The sequence below is a fragment of the Euprymna scolopes genome, chromosome 6 (assembly GCF_053919585.1).
Source record: "Euprymna scolopes isolate OS-2025 chromosome 6, ASM5391958v1, whole genome shotgun sequence".
In the NCBI taxonomy this organism is placed as follows: Eukaryota; Metazoa; Mollusca; class Cephalopoda; order Sepiida; family Sepiolidae; genus Euprymna; species Euprymna scolopes.
Genome location: NC_136487.1, coordinates 93058907 through 93078153, shown reverse-complemented (window position 1 = coordinate 93078153; position 19247 = coordinate 93058907). Strand labels below are relative to the sequence as shown.

The 19247-nt window shown below is 35.0% G+C and overlaps 1 protein-coding gene across 7 annotated transcripts in view; it reads right to left on the bottom strand.

The window, feature by feature from the left end:
• LOC145277797 (sodium- and chloride-dependent glycine transporter 1-like) overlaps positions 1-19247 on the bottom strand; it is a 213009-nt gene that overhangs the window by 37521 nt on the left and 156241 nt on the right. For all 7 annotated transcript variants that reach the window (XM_080129622.1, XM_080129621.1, XM_080129623.1 and 4 more), the window contains 2 exons: positions 17991-18141; positions 11122-11254 (listed from right to left, as the gene is read on the bottom strand). In XM_080129622.1, coding sequence (XP_079985748.1) covers positions 11122-11254; positions 17991-18141 — 284 coding nt within the window. The remainder of the gene's footprint in view (positions 1-11121; positions 11255-17990; positions 18142-19247) is intronic.

The window sequence follows — 19247 nt, the reverse complement described above, 5'->3', positions numbered from 1 at the left end:
TAAAAAATTTAAAAATATTACTTTATTACGATTTGAAAAATCATTTAAACTGTTGAATTGAAAGGCATTTTTGTTATTCAAATTCCTTAAAAATACTTATCTATTAAAAGATTCGATAATTTCATAAAAATTGCATTATAAAAATAATTTGTTAATATATTCTTGTTATGCTTGCAATAAGCCACAAAGAAAACAGAACAACGGAATAGAGTTTAAACAATGTTTTACTGGAACAACAACGTAAAAAGGTTACAACTGAAAAGAGTAGTAAACGTCACCAAGCAGGCGAGGGTCGCTCTGGTGTTTAATCCATACCTAGGATCAAAAGGTCTATGGTTTATATAATGGATAGAACAGTCCATTTCTGATTTCCGCGGTTGTGAAAATCAGTATTTCTTTCTTTTGGGGCAGACCACCAAGGGGTCTGTGCGCTTCCTCTTTCTGCCGGAGCGACTCGGTTCTGACATCCCTTTTGGAGGGTCTATGTCAAAACAGTCATACACAGTTTCAATCGCCTCACTGCCGTCCTGCGGTTGTTCTTCTTGATCCTCGTAGAAGCGTTTCCTGATTTGTTTCAGGTGCTTCTTATGTTGGAACTTTGGGCCCTGAATGATGTATGTAACATGGCCTATTCTTCGTAAGATCGTGCCTTGTTCCCAAAAAGAAACGTTATTTCTAAAATGTCTAAAATACACGTTATCTCCGCTGTTAAACCGTTTCGTTGGCATTCTAAAGGTTCTGTTGTGTACTATGTGTTTGGGTAGCAGTTTATCAAATACGGATTTTATTTTCCGCCCAAACATGGTTTCTGCTGGGGATCCCGCATCTTGTTTGGTCGGATTTCTCGTGATTCTGTAAACCTGCAGAAATTGCTGAAGGGTCTTTTCTGTCGGTGTACTGGACGCCTTTTTTAATGCCCTTTTAAGCGTATCGACGAAGCGTTCAGTCTGGCCGTTGCTTCTGGCGTGGTACTGGGGTGTCGTAATATGCTTGACTTGATACGTCTCGCAGAATTCTCTGAACTCTGTCGAGGTGAACTGTGTAGCGTTGTCGCTAACCAAACAGTCTACAACCTCAAACCGAACAAACAATTCCAATAAAAAATTTGTCGTTGTTGCCGTGGTCGTTTTTTTGCATCTTAGTACCTCTGGCATTTTGGAGTAGAGTCAACTACTATCAGGTAGTAAAAATCCTCCACAGGTCCAGCATAATCGATGTGGATTCTCGACCATGGTTGTTCAGCCTTAGGCCAAGGTTTATATGTTATCGATGGTGCTTTTGCAGCCAAAGCACAGGCTTTGCATCTGTTCACCATGTTGGTAATATCTTGCTCCATAGCCAATAAATAAAACTTCTCATTAGGCTTTTCATTGTTTATTCCTGGATGCCCCATGTGAAAATCCCTGAGAATACCTTTTGAAGGGTTTGGAGGATGACAACCCTTTCACCGTATAACAGTATTTCGTCGCAATCAGAAAAAATGTCTGAACTGGTGTCACCCAGTGCTAATTTCTGCTTCATGGTTTGAATGAAATTGTCATTTAGGGATTCTGACTTAATTTCTTGAAGTGTGACCGGCAGTTCGCGGATAAAATTGTTTATCATGGTCTTTACATCACTATTAATACGTAGGTCCGCGATTACTGAGTCTTTAAGAGGTTCCATTTTGGCTAGAATCAGTCTCCATAGACCGTCTGCATGGGCTAGTTGTTTTGAGGGGAGAAATTGAATTGTAAAATTATAGTTCAGCAGAATAGTTCCCCATCTTAATTATCGGCTCGCAATAAATGTTGGAAGTTCTTTTTTTGATCCAAAAATGGATATCAACGGCTTATGGTCGGTTTGTAGAAAAAAAGTCTTCCGTACAAGAACCGGTGGAATTTTGAAATTGCAAATATAATTCCGAGGACCTCTTTCTCGATCTGAGAATAATTCTTTTCCGCTGGCAAGAGAGTCCGTGATGCAAAAGCAATAGGCTGTTCCGAGCCATCTGGCATTCAATATAGCATGCACGCCCCGACGCCATGCTGACTAGTGCCGATAGCTACTATTATGTCCAACTGCGGGTAGAAGTGCGCTAGGAATAGTTTTGAAGTCAGGATTCTTCTTATTTCTTCGAATGATGTCTGGCAATCTTCTGTCCACTCCCAAGCCTTATCCTTTTTCAACAATTCATTAAGTGGTGCGCGCAATTTGTGCATATTAAGGATGAACCCCTGGTAATAATTTTCCAAACCTAAAAATTATGCAATTGAGTTATGTTTACTGGTGCCGGTATTTCTTTAATAGCGCTGCCCTATCTGGGTCTGGGCGTCTGCCATCTTTATCGATTATTTGACCCAGGTATTTAATTGTTTGTAAAAAGAACTCGCATTTATCTGCTTTGATCTTAAATCCATAATCTTGTATTCGACTGAATACTTGTCTGATATGTTTTTCATGTTCCTCCCTGATTTTGCTCGCTATGATAATGTCATCAAGATATGCGATTGCGGTGTCCAAACAGGACAGCATAGTATCCATTACTTGCTGGAATATTGCGGGTGCCACCTTGATACCAAACGCGAGTCTTTCGTATCCGCACAAACCCCGATGAGTGTTAATACAGAGGAGGTTAGCGCTTTTGTCGTTTACCGGAATCTGTAGGTAAGCGTCGCTTAGGTCGATCTTAGAAAAAAACTTGCCGCCATTTAATTTCGTGAACACTTCTACTGGACTAGGTAATGGATAGTGAAAATCTTCTAAGGACTCGTTGATTCCAGTCGCGAATTTCCCCGGGCCTTTTCTTTACATAAACTGCCGGAGTAGCCCACTCACTATATTCAATTTTAGCCAGTATACTAATGCTTTCTAATCTGTCTAGTTCTTGATTTATTTTGTTCAGGGAAGCGAACGGGGCATTACGTTTCTTTTTAAACACCGGTTGTGTGCCAGGTTTCAACTTAAAATCTGCGGCCATTTTTGTACATCTCCCCAGGCCAGGAGTAAATACGTTTGTGAATTCTTTTTTAAAACAAGTTTCTCCGTTTCTGCTAGGCGAGTATCTATTTTATTGCAGAATATGGATATATGAAGATCCCAGAAACGAAACTCCTCTATGCTGTCAGAACCGAACAGGTTCTCACTATTTTTTAGCACGTACAATCTTTGTTTTTTTTTGTTTCCCCCCGTAAAGTGACGTTTGTAATTAATTCACCTTAAAAATGAATTTTTGTACCATTAACGGCCGTCGCCGTTCTGTTAGTTTTTAACATAGTCAGCTTTCGTAATATTTTCCACGTTTTGAGATTTATTATTGAAAGATCCGATCCACTGTCTAATTGGAATTTAATAGCATTACCGAAAATGTTAACCGTTACATATTTGCGTAGATTTTCATCTACGACGTCCTTAGTTCTGGTTTGACGTACAGGGCTTCTATTCTGAGTTTTTCTACAGTGCGAACTTTTATGACCGACCTTATCGCATAAATGGCATCTTTTTGTTAAAAATGGGCAATCCCTTACCCAATGTATTCCACCACATCTGAAACAAGTGTAACGTGCATCCAGGAGATAAGCGCCCGCGTGTTTGCGTGTTGTGTGGGTACGTGGGAGAGACGGATGAGGGGAAAAAGACTTACCTCGAGACCAGCTCAGCGTTACCGACCAAAAATAGAAAAGAGGACCAAGATGGCGACCGCCGTCTTTTGTAAAGTATGATGTCTCGCAAAGTCACACGAATTCTCGGAATATGCAAATTTAGCCGGCCTAGAACGACGATAAAAGCGGGTGAGGGGAAAGACGTGGGGGAGTGACGATTGAGTTGGCTGGGGAATCGTGTGGCTGTTGCTTCTTGTGCCGTGTTGAGGATATTAAGATATCCTATATCTTCTTGTGCCGTGTTGAGGATATTAAGATATCTATATCTTCTTGTGCCGTGTTGAGGATATTAAGATATCCTATATCGTGTTAAAGAGAGAGTCGGGCGCCATCTTGAATTTGTCCTTACATTTTTTTCTTACAACAAGCGCTCAGTGTTTTTAGGTTTTCTGAGTTTCGGTGGTTAGTGTCTGTGTGCCATTTCGACGGTTATTTTTAGTTACTTTGTTTATATGCGCGATGACTGCTTCGATATTTCTTGCATCCTTTTTTATAATTTCTACCTTTTGACAATCCTCAGTCAATTTTTGAAGTGTTAAGTTCGATTCATTTTTTAATTTTGTAAGGACTCTGCGCCTGATTTCCGCATCTTTTCCCGAGGTTAGCCCTTGCGCAAACACAAGACATTTAAAATTGTCTGCTGTTAGTTCAGACAACTTAAAGTCATCACAGTGTTTGTTCACTTGCGTAGTGGCAAAATCGTCATTATCGTCTTTCACCACATTTAAAAATCTCTAACGCTTATGGAAAAGAGACCTTTTCGACGAAAAAAGTTCTGTTAACAAATGTACCGTCTCATTGAATGATAAATCTGCTGTTTTCCGAGGCAAGATGTAATCCACGAATTTATCATGCTCAGCCATTTCCAATTTTCGTAGTAGAAGTCTGGTTTTCTTTTGATTAGACAAGTTGCTGCAGTCAATATTAAAAAAAATCTTCATAACGCCGAAAATACGCTGCGAATGATTTTTCCTCTTCCTCGTATTTAAAATTGTTTATCGCGGCCCATATTGTATTCTGAGAAAATGCTGAATTGCTTTCCGCGTTCGCATTATTCTTAACAATTTCTGTAAGGTAAGCAATTTCTCTGTTCGTAATTGACGTTCGGCTAACTGTTTTTGAACTTCCTTTTGCTGTTACTCAGTTCGTATTTGACATTCCGCTAACTGTTTTTGCAATTCCTATTGCTGTTCCTCGAATCGTATTTGACGCTCAGTCCAGTGTTTTTCGGATTGTGACTGACGCTTTGCGGCATCGATATGCAACTTGGTCAAATGTTCCAACGCTACTTTCAATTCGTCCATTTTGCTTTGTCAGCATTAGCAATTTCAAAACGTTCACTGAATATTTTACAAAACCGTTTTATTCTTTCTTATTTCTTCCTCCAGACAATAAAACGAACATAAAACAACATAAATATATAAAAATTCATTGTCTAAAGAAAAAAAAATCAAGTGTATATTTTTCTCCAGAGAAAAAAAATAACGCCTGATTTTAGCAGCGAAAACCACAAGTAACGAATTCTTTTTCCAAAAGTATAAAAATTTACCTTTCTAAGTCGCGACGAACCTTTTTCTTTTTGCAAAAGTACAGCGCTATCTTTGAAAATCGTGACGAACTTTTTTCTTTTCAACTCTTTTTTTGATGATCTTTTTTGATGATTTTTAATGATCTGCATTTTTTTGTTTTTTTTTTAGTTACCATGAACCTTTCAGTTGCAAGTGCTATGTTAGACACTTCCTTAGGCTTGATAACATTTGAGTCCGACGTCGTAAGTAGTTTTAGAATACTATTTCAACGTGAGTATTTTTTTTTCAATGTCGTTACTGGTTTCGATTTTAGTATGCTCCTTGAATCCAATATCGTCAGTGTTTAGTTTTTTAGAACACTGTTTTTAAACGTGAGTACGCCCTCCGAATCCAATGTCGCCAGTGTTAAGGCTTGCAATAAGTCACAAAGAAAACAAAACAACGGAATAGAGTTTAAACAATGTTTTACTGGAACAACAACGTAAAAAGGTTACAACTGAAAAGAGTAGTAAACGTCACCGAGCAGGCGAGGGTCGCTCTGGTGTTTGCTCCACACCTGGGACCAAAAGGTCTATGGTGTATATAATGGATAGAACAGTCCATTTGGAGGGTGATTCCCCCACAACAATTCTCTAATCAAGGGAATAAATTAGTATTTGAAGCATTCACTTCTGAATAAAAAATTCTGCGATTCCATGTATGTGCTAGAAAATTACTGATACCAGACAGTATCCTATGCCTTTACAAAGCTACAATTCGCCTATGCATAGAGTACTGTCGCCACATCTGGGCTAGTGCATCTACCACTAGTCTCTCACTTTTAGGTACAGTCCAAAAAAGTCTGAAATCTAATAGATGCGGCGCTATCAGCCAAAACGTCTGGCCAAAAATCACTATCAATAATTTCCCACACTCTTTATCTGTTCCTAAAACTAAATGTAGATTCCATGAACAAATCTTCTTTCTTAGAACTGCATGCCTGTGGAACTCTCTTCCGATTGCCTGCTTTCCAGCTGACTACAATCTGATTGTCATCAAGTCCAACGTAAACAAGTTCTTGATGAACTGTCCCCCTAAGTAATCCAATTTACAAAATTCCCACTACTTATGTTTACTACGCTATAATCGCATTGACTAATGTATACCCATTAACCCTTATCCTCGAGTCGCCTCTGGGCCTTGATAAGTGGTGATTCATGTTTAAAAAAACAACCTCTGTTCGATCGCTACAATGTCTATTACAATCCTTGTGTCTGTTTTACAAGTACTTCAATGCAATATGGTCTGATCAACTCATAGCACTTGTGCACTGTCAACATAGATACTGCCGACTAACCTGACAAACAGCAAAGTTCCACCTCTTTATTGTTGAGGTCACTAAATGTTGAAAGGCCTTTTACTCTTATAATTTCTTTCCTTGAGTTGCTAAACTTTGGAATTCCCTCCACGTTTCCTGTTTCCCTGACTGTACTAGCATACATGTTAATGTAATGTGAACAGACATCTTGTTGCTCAACTCCCCACAGTACCCTGTTAGACACGGTCCCAAATAGTAGCCACTTCCGTTTTCAAGTGGCAATATGCCTTATTTGGGGTGAAAAAGAGTAAAAAAAAAGTTACTAATTTTACTGTTAGGAAATTTAAGGTCCATAGGTTTACCAACAGTATTCATGTCTAATTGTACACAATAAATTTGAGTGGATCTATAAAAGCTCAGCTTAAACTCCTATTATATTGTGCAACAACAAAGGTTGTCAACCGAAAAAATACGTAATCATTTGAGTGATATGCACCGTTGGGTGTAGCTATCTAAAAGTTAAGTCAGTCTTACAGTGAACGAAATAATGAAGTACAAAAGTTTAGCTGCTGCCATTTTTTAGCTGTATATCTTCATGTAGAGAAAAGCTTTGCTCGGCTGTTCAGTGATTAAAAGAAACTACCTGAGAAGAACAAGATTCTTTTCTTCGTTGGTGTCGAGAAGTTCACTGAAGCTGTTGTCTAAATCTCAAGGAGTCTGGAAGTAGTTCAAGGGATCGATAGAAATTAATATGCCCACGAGTCTAAGTGGTCATCGTGTGACCAAACCACCTATCAGGGTATTCTCTCCGTCAGAAGAAAGAAATATAAAGGTTTATGACTGCTGCAGATTTAACTGTCACCAACGATAGCATGAAACAATACACATTGGTTGTAATAAACGATTTACGCACTTTTTAGGGATCGGTATTCAAGAAAATTTCAGTATTCACGTCATCAGTTTCTTAATTGGATATTTCCCTGACTGGCGAATGTTATTCAACTTCACTGAATATATTATTAGATTTTATTTCATTTTGCACAGAAGAAATTGTTGCTTTTATCTTAACTGTATCCTGTAATATTGTTTGGGTATTTTTTTCATGGGGGTCACTGCTTATCAAGGCCCGGAGGTCACTCTAGAATTATAAGTTTCAGATAGATAGGGAGACAACATGATCAGTAATGAAGGAAATTGGATATGGCCTAATACTTTAAGAGGATAGATCAGCAAGAACTTTTTTACATTAGATTTGAAAACAACCATGGTGTAGTCAGCTGGGAAGCAGCCCCACAGTATTGTGTTTCACAGACGGACAGTTCTAGGAAAGAAACTCTGATCATAGAATCTTCGTTTAGCTTTAGACATAGATGGAGAGTGAGGTAAATTGTTGGCATTTGTTGTAGCTAGACGAATATTTGTTTCGAACGTTTTACAGGGAGGAAGCATAAATTGGAGCTCAGTCGATCACCTACCATAAAAGTAATGATGGAAGAGAGACAGGCTCGCAACGTCTCTTCTGTGAGATGCAAAAGACCGATCACCTCTATTAAAAAATAATAAATCTCCAACGAAATTGAAAGCACTTTTAAGCAACGATTAAATAGTTTTGTAAGGATAGGAGGAAGTTATGGCAGCAGGTTTTTAATCACAATGACTTTGTTGTTACACAGTATTATAGAAGTTTAAGCTTGGCTTTTTAAAATCTACTCAAATTTAACGATGTTAGCAGCGTTCTCACACTACTATTATATTCAAATCAGCTTGTCTAAGTGAAAGAGAATTTTGCTCCTTAAACTCAAATGCTTGCATTAAGTCTCTTGTTTTGGCGGAATGCAGTTTTATTTATATATATTTTAATTTTTTTTATGTACATGAAAGTACATGTTTCATGTACTAGCAGTCATCAAACCTACAGCTACATTGTATTCTGATGTTATATAATAGGCTACGAAAATATTACAGTTATTATCGCTTGAATATTGACTTAATTTTGTTATTTTTTATAAGTGAGAGTATATATATATATATATATATATATATATATATATATATATATATATATATATATATATATATATATGGCTATTTATTGTGCAGATTAAGGTGGTGTTTAAAACCCCGGATTTTGTAAGAGTAGAGGTGAACATACGTAGAAAGAGAATCGGAGTACATAACACTCTTTCAGTCCAAATTTCTCTTACTGTTACTCGAATCACAGGGTTCAAATATTAATTAAGATTACGCTGCATCGTTTATTCAGCAATAAAATAATGACATTGAATTTTTGCGTTAACAGATATGAATATATTTTATTACTTTTTACTTATCTTATATATTGATATTTTATAATAAGTATTTGTTTTTTTATTTAACAACTCTATTCCGCATAGAAACTTTTCTCGGTAACTCATAAATATGTAGAATTACGTAGATTATTAAATTTTATTTCCATTTCTATTTTCATAACTATCTACGATTAAGTCGTTTTCCCCAACACCAAAACAATTATTTTATACACGCGTCCCAACCGTATAAAAGAACACCAAATTGTAATGAAACCCATAAAACTGTTTGTGTATTGTGTGTGTGCGCGCACTTACACACGTAGGCTAGTAAAACAAAATCATTGAGAAACAGCTAAACATGTTCTTATTTTTTATATTTTTTTACTCGAGTGTGTACACGCACATACACCTGTTCGTTACCAAGGGAAGATTAGGTTACTCTACATTTACTATCTTTGCTTTTCCCATGATACGCGCGCCTTTGTTGTGTTTCTGAGAGAAAGAAAACAAGCAAAACAATACTTTTTTTTCACACAGTTATAGTACAGAAAAGTTTTGTGTATCAAATTGAACCTGCCGATTTCCTTTTTCGAGGTTGTTTAATATCGCAGAAATACAACTGCAATTCAATGTTGACGAATCCTTTTATTTTAAATAACAACTCGTGTAGAAATTTTGTTAATGTCTTTCTCGCTCAAATAAAGTAGTGTGGGTTACTTCCAAATGTAATGACGTAGGTTAACACACACACACACACACACACACACACACACACACACACACACACACACACACACACACACACACACACACACACACACACACCATAGCGAAGCAAACATGTCAGTGACGATCTTTTTCTGATTGCACATTAATTTCTAACTAAACGTCATCATAATGCATTTTCGTTCATATCGTGAATAAATGTTTCGCATTTTTTTGGTGAAAATAGCCTTTCCATACCTTTCTTGTCAATTTACTTTTACTGCAACACCACACTAACCGGTGAGGACAAAAGTATTAAGCACTCATATTTAGCGATTGATAATGTTATATACTAGAACCCCCTATGCCAGTAAGTAGAGATTATTTTAACTAGTATGCATTTCAGTAAGGATTACATTGAGTACAATTATACTAGCTGCACTGGGTCTATTACCGTTTAGCACCAGGTTATCCTAATGGATAGAAGGTTCGAAGGTTAACCCTTTAGACAAAACGCGCTAGAATGTCAGGTGTCAAAGAATTCGATAAGAATGATAACGTGTTCCGGGGAGAGAACAGAGTTTCTAAATAGTTGGAGAGGGATGACACGTGTTCTAAAAATGTAGACAGAAATAAAACGAATAATGATAATAATCGGATAATGCCGTCTTTTAGAATGAATTAATTTTGACCTCTTTTTTAGTCTCTCCTTCTCGTGACCAACCTTTTTCTCCACAATAAAACCTTTGAAATCTCCACAATCCCCATTGTGTACCATGCATGAGTAGATTCCTCTTGAGTTGAAGAACACAAAGAGTTACGACCACATATGGAAAAACAACGATAAAAAACAATGAAAGACCAGCGATCTCGCACGTATGTAAAAGAACCCTTTATTATTTGATTTTTTTTTCTTGATCATTCACTTGCAAAACGCCACAAGTGGAGAAGTACACGTTTGTTGTAAAACAAACTTTGTGAACGGGTTGTTTAACGCTTGTTTAAAGTTAAATGTTATAATAGTGATAAATAGTACTATTTTATTAAGTTTGAACTTAAAAGAAAAAAAATTATTTGAGGCATTTTTATGCGTATTCTAAAAACGTAATAGGAAAGAAGATTGTAGATATTTGTGCGTTATTCTTAATCTAAAACATTGGAAATTAATTTCTGTTAGCCGCGTAATTGCTGATAGATTTAGTGTTTGATGCGAATTCAGCTGACAGCTGAGATAATACGAAAAGATAATCCTAATGAGATTTCTACCGTATTTTCTTTACGATGCTCTAGTGGAAAAATGCGAAATTATTACTGTCGGAGTGGGGTGGGTATGTGCTTCTACACGTGTGTTGAAATTATGAAACAAAAACGGCTAAGAGGTTAAAATATACAAATCGGTAAATTCGAACGAAACTATTTTTTTTTCTGGAAGTACTTACCAATAAGCGATTAAAACGCATACGAAACAGACTTCTATGTTTGACTTTTGTTTACAGAGATATACTGGTTAAATAAATAGGGGAATCCTGACTTTACCTATAATAATTCAGATGAATATATTTACATTAAGTTGACTACATATTTGCGTTGTTATTCGTCTTCCAAATGTTTTGTGCGCATGTTAAATTGTTAGTAATCACAGATCGTATAAAATGTTTCACCTTTCCCAACGTTTTGATTCCTTTGATGAGAACAAAGAAGACGACAGCCCAGGCGAGTAGAAGGCAAAGCGCGGTCTGCCACTGCAACTCGCCCACTTCATCAAGACCCGAACTTTGTTTCAGGACATAATTGCTGTTCAAAGAAACAAAAAGAAACAAACTCTTATTTGATAAATGGAAACGCGAAGAATTGTGTAATTAGATCGGTGTATATTCACAAAAACAAACGTTACTACAAAACAGTTGAATATGATATTGGTTAGGACAACGATGTTGACAGATTTGTTAGCAACATGTATGCAAATGTCGCCCAACAAGTTGGCACGTCTATCACATCAACTTGCGCCATTGAACATCACGAAAGTGGCATTCACTTCAACTAAAACGCAATGAAGCGTTAACTAAAAAGTAAATTCATTCTATTCTGGATGACAATTTCACACACATATTGCGAGAGAGAGAGAGAGAGAGAGAGAGAGAGAGAGAGAGAGAGATCACAATGCAGACTTTTTCGATGTGTTACGGAGTATGTGTGTTTCATAACGGGATCGTAACTCAACAGTCTAGACGAGAACCAGCGTCCATAACTTTCAGGCTCAGCAGAGAGCAAGCGAAATCTCAATGTAGACACTGTCAGTTTCCTGAAGTTGAGTTTTTTCTCGCTCTGACATTGCTATTAAAAGTCTATTTTTTCTATTAAAAAATTATTAAAACCAATTTTTTAATATACTCAATCATGAATATACGAGCGACTAATTAAGATTAATTTGCGCATTCCTTTACATGAAAATGAATAAGTAATTAATTAACGTTCTTTTTCGAACGTTAATTAATTACTTATTCATTTTCATGTATTTTCTTTAGATGATTGGTTTCATTTCACTATTACGCTGAATTCTTTTTATGCATATTATACATAATTGCGTAAAAAATTAAAGAGGAAAGCGTTCTAACACACGGATATATATATATATATATATATATATATATATATATATATATATATATATATATATATATATATATATAAAGCTGAACGTCTGTGTGTGTGTCTGGTCACGAATAGACTCCTATATGGTTGACTATTATAGAAAACTGACCACATATAATGATAGAGGATGTATTGTGACACAGGAATGGCTATGTTTGATCTGGCATAATGATGATTCATTAAAATTGTGGGGTCTGTGTACGCGCCTGGTCCACAAAGTATGGAAATAAAAAATTTAAAAATAAAAAAAAAAACGTTTATAAGTGTTTTTGATATAGATGTACATAATAATACTTTGATAAGTATGTTTTAACTTAAATAGGGATGGTATAATAAAATTGTGGGGTCTGCATTCGCGCCTGGCCTCCATAGAATGGAAATAGGCACAAACTTTAATAAAGATTTTCATATCTATCTATGTAAGTATACTTTGATAATGATGTTTTAGTTTGATAATTATGTTTCAGTTTGAAGAAATATGGTATAATAAAATTATGGGTGTTCGTTCGCGCCTGACCTCTATAGAATGAAAATATGTCACAAAGTTTAACAAGGTTTTTTAATATAGATCTACAGAATATCGTGATAAGTTTTTCAGTGTGAACAGGTATAGTATAATAAATTATGAGGTTTATCTATTTAATTTTTACTTTCGTCATATTTTGTTTTGGTTTTGATACTTCCAAATTCGAAGCTATCTCATTGCAACCCTTCCTTTTCATAACCTATCATATTTTCATAAATCAGAGTCAATTTTCTGTAGGCCATTTTTGAACCTAGTCAACAACGGGTACTTTTGCTAGTATATATATATATATATATATATATATATATATATATATATATATATATATATATATATATATATATAAAGGTGTTTTTTCTCGATACGATCTTGAAATATTTATTTGCACAAATTACATAATGAACACAAATTAGGCACAAGGCCAATCAAGAGTATGGGAATATTTGGGTGTCGTTGGGGATCCTTAGTCAAAATACTTGTCTATCCTATTCTTAACTAGAATCATCCCAGTCACCACTTACTTAAGTACAGATTTGAAAAAAAAAATGTTTATTTAAACATAAATATATACGGAAATTAGATTTAATTAGCGAAGGAGTGGCGAAGAAACAAAACACAACAAAAATTAGATAGCAACCCTTTCTAAATAATAGATCCCCTACTGTTTTCCTGTTTGCAGAAAGAAAAAATCAGGTTAGTCTCTAAGTGGGAGTACTTTCTAAGTTTGAGAGGAGAGAAAAAGAGGAGGAGTTGGAGAATGGGTGGAGTCTTTCCAAGATGAGTGCAAGTAATGAGACGAAAAGAAATAAAAATAGAGAGTGGACATCAAGGGGGGGGGCACATTCACTCGATTAGCTAAAAGACTAGAAACTTAAAAACTTACCCAAAGGACTGGGTCTGACAGAACCTGGAACCGTGTGCGTCATGATTAGGCAGGAAACACGTACTCCTTTTCTCACACACAAGCTTGCTACTCTTATCCACCGTCTTTTAAATTCCGAGAAATGTCATCTTTTTCTATCACATCTGATTTTTACCTTTACCTGGTGCTTAAAGAATACTATCAGATCTTGATCAGCAAAAGATTTAATCCCTTGGTCCCCTCTCAGGCGCGGCGTTCATACCACTATCCGTGCTACAGCTAAGATTGTAAGAAACACTATCCCTCTTGCCCTGTCCCACGATGTTGATAACATAGGAAGCGTTTAGCGGGAGACAATGCTCGGGATCGATCAAGCCGTCATTTTGCTGAGTTTATCACCAGAGTTCGAGGCATTCAAAGAAAGCGTGCTCGGTTATTTTGCCTTTGAAGAAATCACAGCGGGGACAGTCGGATGTAGTCACTGTATTGCATGGCATCGTGGGGTAATACGTTCCGGGCTAGTCGCCAGGTGAGCGAGTTATGTTATTGAGACAACTAATTTGAATATTCCTTAAAAAATAAACCCTAATTAATTACTTATTCATTTTGTATAGTTTCTTAATAGATAATTGCTTTCATTTCATTATTACGCTGAATTCTATTGATGCCTATTGTCTACTTCTGTATAATTGCGTAGCAATGTTATATAAAATTCTTTTGCTAAAATTTTCCCCTATCCTCCATATTTTTTAAACTCCATTTTGTATTCCTTATTTCACACACACACACACACACACACACACACACACACACACACACACACACACACACACACACACACACACACACACGCATATATATATATATATATATATTATTTTATAGATAAAATAGCTATCCACGGATACGTGTTTCACCTTTTCTGTGCCTCATCAGCGTGATTGACAATGACAGGATTCGAACCATCGAAATAGTAACGGTGAACCACGTGTATGTCGGTAACTCGGTAACTATTACACACACACACACACACACACACACAGACACACACATACACAAACACACATACACACATATATATAATTAAAATTCCAATGATAAATGTTATATTTATATTAGAATCTATCGAGAACTTATAAAGCTTAATATGATGGATAGAGATAAAATAATAAACATGGATAAAAACAAAAGAACAAAAAATTGACGATGAAAATAAAAAGTGGTAACTTACAATCTAGCTAGGCATTATAATAAAGATAATGATAGGATTCGAACCCTCGATCACACTTTGATGAGCCGCAGTACCGGATGGATCAACAAATATTGTAATTTATTCAATTTTTATTTTCATCATCAAATTTTCTTGTATATATATATATATATATATATATATATATATATATATATATATATATATATATATATATATATATATATATATATATGAAATTGTTTTGGGGTTACAAAATTTAATTATGGCTAAATACAAACCAATCAACATGATTATTAAAAAAAAAATGAAAATAAAGGTTAGCTAACCAGGTTTCGTTCCTTGCTGAACAGATATAACTCGAGTAAAATACGATTTTTAAAAAATAGTCAAGAATAGGGGGGGGGGGTAAAAAAGAAAAAAATAAGAGTGGGGAAATTACATGGAAACCAAATTAAGTCCTAAAAGATTTTCTTTTTGCTAACAAAGAGAAGGTCTCAAAGACTTAATAAAAGTAGTTTCTAGAATTTTTAGATGAAAGGGTGATTGCGACTTACTGAAGATCGTAAACAAGTCAGCACTGAAATTCGTGGCACATGCATGGTTATTTATGAAGTGCTCGCAAATCGAAGAACCATACGTATTACTCAGAACATCCAAAGATGAAAAATTTGCATACCGAATCTTTGATGGTACGTGTTGTTTCAAACGAGAATCCAATCTTTGCGATGTTCGCCCAATGTAGTGCGCGCTGCAACTACATTTGAATAAATAAATAATAGAATTATTGTTGTGAGGGGGAAGAACATCTTTGCAAATGAACGACAACATAGGTCTGGTTGAAAAAATAACGCGTGGATTCGATGCAAAATAACACCGTTGTACAGACAAAGAAATTTGCTTAGCAAATCGGTCACTGATAGTACCTAGACAAAGGTACACAGGACATCTATTAGCTACAATTTCTTTAGATTTGAAAAATTGGAAATTTTCTTATTATAGTAGTTTCAGCAATATCTAAGGGGTAGCCATTGTTACAAATTCATAATGAATTTAAGCTCGTCATCCAGATTAACTTTAGAACAAATCATTAAGGCCCTATATATATATATATATATATATATATATATATATATATATATATATATATATATATATATATATATATATATCACTTGCTAACATTGGCTACATATGCAAGAACCAAGTACAGCCAACAATGAGAAGCGCAACTTACTTCACGAATCTATATCAGTGTTTGCTACAAAGGCAAATTAAATCTAGTTATGACTACTTGGATACAAACGTCTCGGCAACCAACACAAACAAGACATAGTATAGAAACGGCTTATACACACAATGTCACACAGGTATAAGCTCACACACATACAGACCAAACAACACTTTCTTCGTTTTGATCCTTTGAAACTTACTTAATTTTTTTTTATTTCTTCGTTGTTCTATCAAGTCGTAACTAAAGTTCATATATGCATGGATAGACTTTGGGCGCCAAAACTGGGAGGGGGGGACAGGTAAGTACTTTCTGACGGACCGTCTTTTTAAAAATCTACTAAAAATCAGGTAATTATCCGATCAATACGAAATTTTCAGCGATTATTAAGAGAAGAATGAACTTTATAACAGTGTACTTATTTTTCATAAATGATATTTATATATATATTTTTTTGCTTACAACCCCCTTGTTTTGAAGGGGTTCCAAATATGCTTAAAATAATCATCTGAAACTGAACAAAACATATTGTCTTGTTGTAAGGGACAGGATTATAGATTTAAAGAAAAACTTGTTTGCATACCTTATTTTGACGTCTGAATATCAGAAATTCGATTGTGTTTAATTATTCCGCTTTTGAGTTTTGAAGTGTGAAATTCAGTGAATATGTTAAGTAAAATAATTAATTTAAGTTAAGCAAAACAAAAATTAAAAAAAAAATATTTATACAAAAAAAGCCATTTTAAAATCTTTGATAAATAAATTAACAATTTTTTTAGCGAGCTGAATAATGCATGACCATTATTAAACAGGGAATGCTTTGAAGATTCGATACAAAAAATCGATAAATATTGTGCCCTTTGTATTAAAGATATCATCATTTTTTTCCATCCCGTTTGAAAACGTTTCCCGCCTTTCGACTACGGTGGACAAAATGCGCTGAAATATTTTTTTATACTGCTTTAAATTGCCCCCCCCCCTTTTGGGGAGCCTGACCCCCACACACATACACATTAAAAACCAAACTCATACAAAATGGTCACCCATCTGGTACTAGTCAGCCTCAGCGTTAATTATACATTGAAATTTTCGTCACTGAAAAATATGTTTTTTTTGGCCTGTATGGTCTTCGGTAGTTTGCTTTTTATCAAGTACAAATGTAAACATTGTCTCAAATCAACGCGAAGTAACTGGTTGCCTATATGAATAAGTGGTTTATTTGAAATCCAGGTACTTATATTATAATATTTTTGCATATTCTCGTAGAAAATCACCCTAAATCTTAGACAAGAAATAAACAAATTAATTCTTTCAAAAACCTTTTTTTTATATACGTTTTTTTTGTGCAAGACAAAAAATATCAATTGTTAACTTTTGGGGAAATTTTAACATTTGAAATTTAATTAAAAATAGTAGAAAAAGTTTTACATTATTCTGCTTTCTATATGATAAAATGCATGGTTTTATCTTTCTGGAAAAAAAGTTACTTAGAAATAATGGATTTTAATAAATGTAATTTCGTTTTAAAAAACAACAACTTGATTTTTCGGCCATTTTTGGCGGTGTCTTCAAAACAATGATTTTTGATCATGGTTTTTCCACTACAAGACAAGGTAAAATATGCGTTGCACGACTGTAATGTACTTAGATATTCATCAAATAGTTCGTGTATGACGTGCATAATTTACGAAGAAAGTTCGTTTTGATTCGTTCTCTACAATGACAGATATAAAAAAGGAGATTCTTACAATGTAGGTCCGTTAGCCTTGAACTTATGCTGAAAAAAATCAAATATGCCGGACACGCATCCTTGACGTAAAAGATCTTAGCCTCGTTTTTGTTTTACGTCTACAATGTTTTACAACGCTCTTAAAACCTTAGTTTCAATATTTGGAGCTTATTTAAATGGCGTAATAATTATTAACATTATAGCCGTGTTGCTTTCTACTCTGTGTATACAGGTACTAACGTTAGTATGATTATAATAGCAGAAGCCGAGTTAAATAGAGAAAAAAAATCGCTAGTAAAAATCGAAAGCGCAATTCTTACACAAAGAAATCCTCGCTCGGCGTGATTGTCTTGTTATTCGTTACGATCTGTTGACTTGTGAAGTTGTCTGTGACCGAAGTTGTTAAGGCAGTTGTAAGGGAAGATGCCACTGTGGTCACATGGCTGATATTGGCTGTACTGTTAACTAAAGCTGGAAAAGTTAAAGGTGGAAATGCGTATTACATAAAAAAGACAGAGAAAAAGGAATTAAGACAAATAAAGAAATTAAATTAAACAATAAATAAATAAATGTAAAAATAAGAAAACTAGCAAAAGAAAATCAGCTGCTACTGGATTAAAATTCAGTCATATGAATTGCCTTTTTGAAGATTCTTAACCAAAAATAAATTTACCCCTAGGAGGTAAAAATTATATTATCAAGGGTAAATAATTGAAGTACCTGATAAGTCAAAATATTTTTTTTTTTTTTTGCAGATTGTGCCATGTCTAAGAAATGTAATACCAATTAACTTCATAATTTTCAATTAAGAAAAGTTTGATTTTCTTTATTTTTGTAATACGAATGGATAAAACTATTTTTATAAACAACCTAAATCCTAAACAATAAAAGAATGTAACTTGTTGGCATTCTTGTTTTAATGTTTCTTTATGATAGCTATAAACTTTTTTGTATGGGAGTATGAGATAAATGGAAAAAATACATAAATGTAACAGGTAACCAACAGCCGCAAAGAAGACAAGTATAGGAAAATGGAAAAAAAAACTTCAACTCGCTTTTTCTTTGTTACAACGACATTTATTTCCTCATTGTTACGACCGTGATGTCATCCACGTGATCGCATTCTCTCACATGATCTCAAACGTTCTTTCGTTCCGTAGTCCCCGCTCTCTCCCTCCCCCCTCCCCTCTCTCTCTCTCTCTCTCTCTCTCTCACGTGATCGTCCTCCTTCCCCTTTTTATAGTCGTTTTTTCTTTACCGGTGACGTTATTTCGCAAGCATTTGCATATAGCTGTCCGCGCTCTGTTACAAGGATCAATAATGGCGGAAAGACTGAGAATGGCTGACTTTGATTATGTGAGGATTGCTTTTACGAGTAACAAAAGATAATGCTTTAGTTAGATACCGTGTAAAATATTAATAGTCCTTATGTCAGACTTGACTGATCCGACTGGATAATGCATTTCTGTATTCCTATTTCAGTCAAGTGTTGTTCTCCAGCTGTTTGTTCTAAACCTCCTCCTCCTACCCTCCCTCGTCGTCGTATTTATTATTATTACTATTATTACTATTTATTT